We start from the raw sequence: 3,084 nt of genomic DNA on the forward strand, positions 1-3,084 counted from the left end.
TCGGGAAAGACCCTTTTCGCCGGGTGTTTTTGTCGAGGGAAGCTGTGTGTTTTGTAACAGTAACTACTCGCCATCTGACCTGTCCTTCATCTGGCATCATGACATACTACAAGTTCAGCGGTTTCAGCCAGAGGTTGACAGGGTCGGCACCGGCCACCGCCTACAGTCCGCAGGTAAGCCCGGGAGTGCCCTAGTCAGACAGTGAGAGGCTGGCTACCTGGCGTTAGTGACCTTCATTAACTAACGGTGCTGCGATGGTTGACAGAACAGCGTATCCGAGAGGCCCGAGCCTAAACGTGAAAAATGTATTTCTTTGAGTTGTGCTAATGGGGATATGAATATGAATACTTTTTAATCTTGACAATGGCTTGTGTCGCTAGTTAGCAGCGTCTCTCCTGTCCTCACTGAGTTGACAAGCACCTGGTTTCTTTACTTGTCAAAAGGTGCTTCAAGGAGTTGTCCTAACTTGTTTTGGTGTTGAGATAAAACTGTGTGTTCTGTTCCAGGGTCTGAGGTCTGGTTTGCCAGCAGAGCCTCCCACCATGACGTTTGCTACACCCACCAAGATGGTGTCAGAGTCAGGGGCCATGGTGGAATACCTAGGGGTGAACAAGGTGCCATACTTCCAGAGACTGTTCCAGGTACACACACTCACTCACTCCTCTCACACTCCCCCTTTCTCTATCCTCTGAACCTTTTCCCCTTCAGGAGACTGAAAAGATTTGGCATGGGTTCCCAGATCCTCAAAAGGTTATACAGCTGCACCATCGAGAGCATCCTGACTGGTTGCATCACCGCCTGGTATGGCATCTGACCGTAAGGCGCTACAGAGGGTAGTGCGAACGGCCCAGTACATCACTGGTTCCAAGCTTCCTGCCATCCAGGACCTATATAATAGGCAGTGTCAGAGGAAAACACATTAAATTGTCAGAGACTCCAGTCACCCAAGTTATAGACCATTTTCTCTGCTACCGCACGGCAAGAGGTACCGGAGCACCAAGTCTAGGACCAAAAGGCTCCTTAACAGCTTCTACCCCCAAGCCATAAGACTGCCACTGGACAATTTACATTGACCCCCCCCCCCCTTCCTTTTTGTACCCTGCTGCTACTCGCTGTTTATTATCTACGCATAGTCACTTAACCCCCACCTACATGTACAAATTACCTCAACTAGCCTGTACCCCCACACACTGACTCGGTACCGGCGCCCCCTCATTAATGTTATTCTAATTGTGTTACTATTTGTTATTAGTTTTTATTTTAGTCTACTTGATAAATATTTTCTTAACTCTTCTTGAACTGCACTGTTGGTTAAGGACTTGTAAGTAAGTATTTCGTAGTAAAGTCAGTCTACACTTGTTGTATTCGGCGCATGTGACAAATAAAGTTTGATTTGAAGCCCAAATCATACAGGGCGGTGTCCATCAACGATGTGAAGTTGTGTGTAGCGAGCATTCATTCACATACGCTGCATAACGTAAGTCAGCCATAATAAACAGTTGTATTTTCTCTCGAAATCGGAGTTCCTCGAGTTTCAGGCATAGCCCACCTAGGCTAAATGCCTATGATGGAAATCAACACTCATATGCTGCCATTGTTTTTTTTTTGTTATACAGGTAGCCTATTTCTACTGATAAACCCTGGCCTACAGCCCAATATATTTTAAACTACAACTTTAGCATAGTATCTTCTAATTCTTTTCTACAAATAACCCACTCAATATCTAGACCTGATTCAATTCATTTGAAAGAAGGCCCTCCCCAAACATGCACTTAATTTGAACTTCATCAATCGAATTGGCTGCAAGCTACAATGGTGATAGCCTATTGACAATAAATTACTTTGACAATAAATTACATCGATAACGTGATGTGTAATTGCGAAACACAATCCAGTTGATAAAATGTATAGAATTTTGTTGCATTCATGCATTGTTACACCGTTTATTATAAGCACTATCCTATACATAATGTTGGCACTGGCAGTCAAACTTAGCAACACTAAGTAGACACTTTTTAACTACACATGTCACAATTCAATGTTACAGTGAACGAACAGTCTATTTTCGGGCAATGTATCGGCTAATTTGACCAGCATTGCTCCGCATAGACGCAAGGAAAAAGAAACGTTCTTTCTAATTTGACACGCTATATGCTCGTGACGCCGTTGACGCTCGCGGACGTCTGTTTTCTCTTTTTCACTCCCCTGTATTATATTTCCAGCTGAACACGCACTTAAAATAAAACTGTGCCTGTATGATTTGTGCTTAACAGTCCTCTTTCTCTGTCCCTGCCTCAGACGTCAGATGGCGTTCCAGTCCATCTGAAGAGAGGTGTCCCTGACAGACTGTTGTACCGCACCACCATGGCCCTGACAGTAGGAGGAGCACTTTACTGCCTCGTGGCCCTCTACATCGCTGCACAACCCAGGAAAACAACCTAAACCCAGTCCAGCCGTATATCCCCAGCCAAGTTCACCAGGGGTCTGTTCAGAAGGGCCCAACATTACAGAAGTGTTCAGATTCTTTATAATATTCTAAAAGTTTCACCTCACTGATGACACCCCTGGCTTGGCCCGGGATCAACTAACCCGACACCTATCACATCATCCACAGCTCGAGGACTGAAACTATACAGAGCAATTATGTTGATAATGAGGAGGAACAAAAATATGAATGTAATTATATGAGGAAGTGTGATGTCTGTCTGTCACATTTGTATAAAAATAAGTTGATAAATGTGATAAAAAGTTAAATACCCAGTGATCCTCTGTCCTTTATTGGCATGGTTCCCAAAGCAGCCAACTGTGTCTCATCTGCTCCGAGGCACAGATCTGGGGAAGGGTACCAAAATAATTCTGCAGAATTGAAAGGTCCCCAAGAACACAGTGGCCTCCATCATTCTTAAATGGAAGAAGTTTGGAACCACCAAGACTTTTCCTAGAGCCGGCTGCCCGGCCAAACTGAGTAATCGGGGAGGAAGGGTCTTGGTCAGGGAGGTGACCAAGAACCCGATGGTCACTCTGACAGAGCTCCATAGTTCCTCTGTGGAGATGGGAGACCATCACTCCTGCAGCACTCCAGCA

The 3,084-nt window shown here is 45.0% G+C and overlaps 1 protein-coding gene across 1 annotated transcript; it reads left to right on the top strand.

The window, feature by feature from the left end:
* On the top strand, positions 1-2,759 carry LOC139367966 (cytochrome c oxidase subunit 7A2 like). Its single transcript, XM_071106392.1, has 3 exons — positions 1-173; positions 507-641; positions 2,299-2,759. The coding sequence occupies exons 1-3, from the start codon at positions 99-101 to the stop codon at positions 2,440-2,442; spliced, it is 354 nt and encodes a 117-aa protein (XP_070962493.1). The 5' UTR covers positions 1-98; the 3' UTR covers positions 2,443-2,759.
* The last annotated feature ends 325 nt before the right edge of the window (positions 2,760-3,084 follow it).

The sequence above is a fragment of the Oncorhynchus clarkii genome, chromosome 16 (assembly GCF_045791955.1).
Source record: "Oncorhynchus clarkii lewisi isolate Uvic-CL-2024 chromosome 16, UVic_Ocla_1.0, whole genome shotgun sequence".
NCBI classification, from domain to species: Eukaryota; Metazoa; Chordata; class Actinopteri; order Salmoniformes; family Salmonidae; genus Oncorhynchus; species Oncorhynchus clarkii.

Coding starts and splice junctions, on each gene's coding strand:
- LOC139367966 (XM_071106392.1), top strand. CDS start 99: ATGACATACTACAAGTTCAGCGGTTTCAGCCAGAGGTTGACAGGGTCG. Junction 174..506: donor CCACCGCCTACAGTCCGCAG/GTAAGCCCGGGA, acceptor GTTCTGTTCCAG/GGTCTGAGGTCTGGTTTGCC. Junction 642..2,298: donor ACTTCCAGAGACTGTTCCAG/GTACACACACTC, acceptor TCCCTGCCTCAG/ACGTCAGATGGCGTTCCAGT.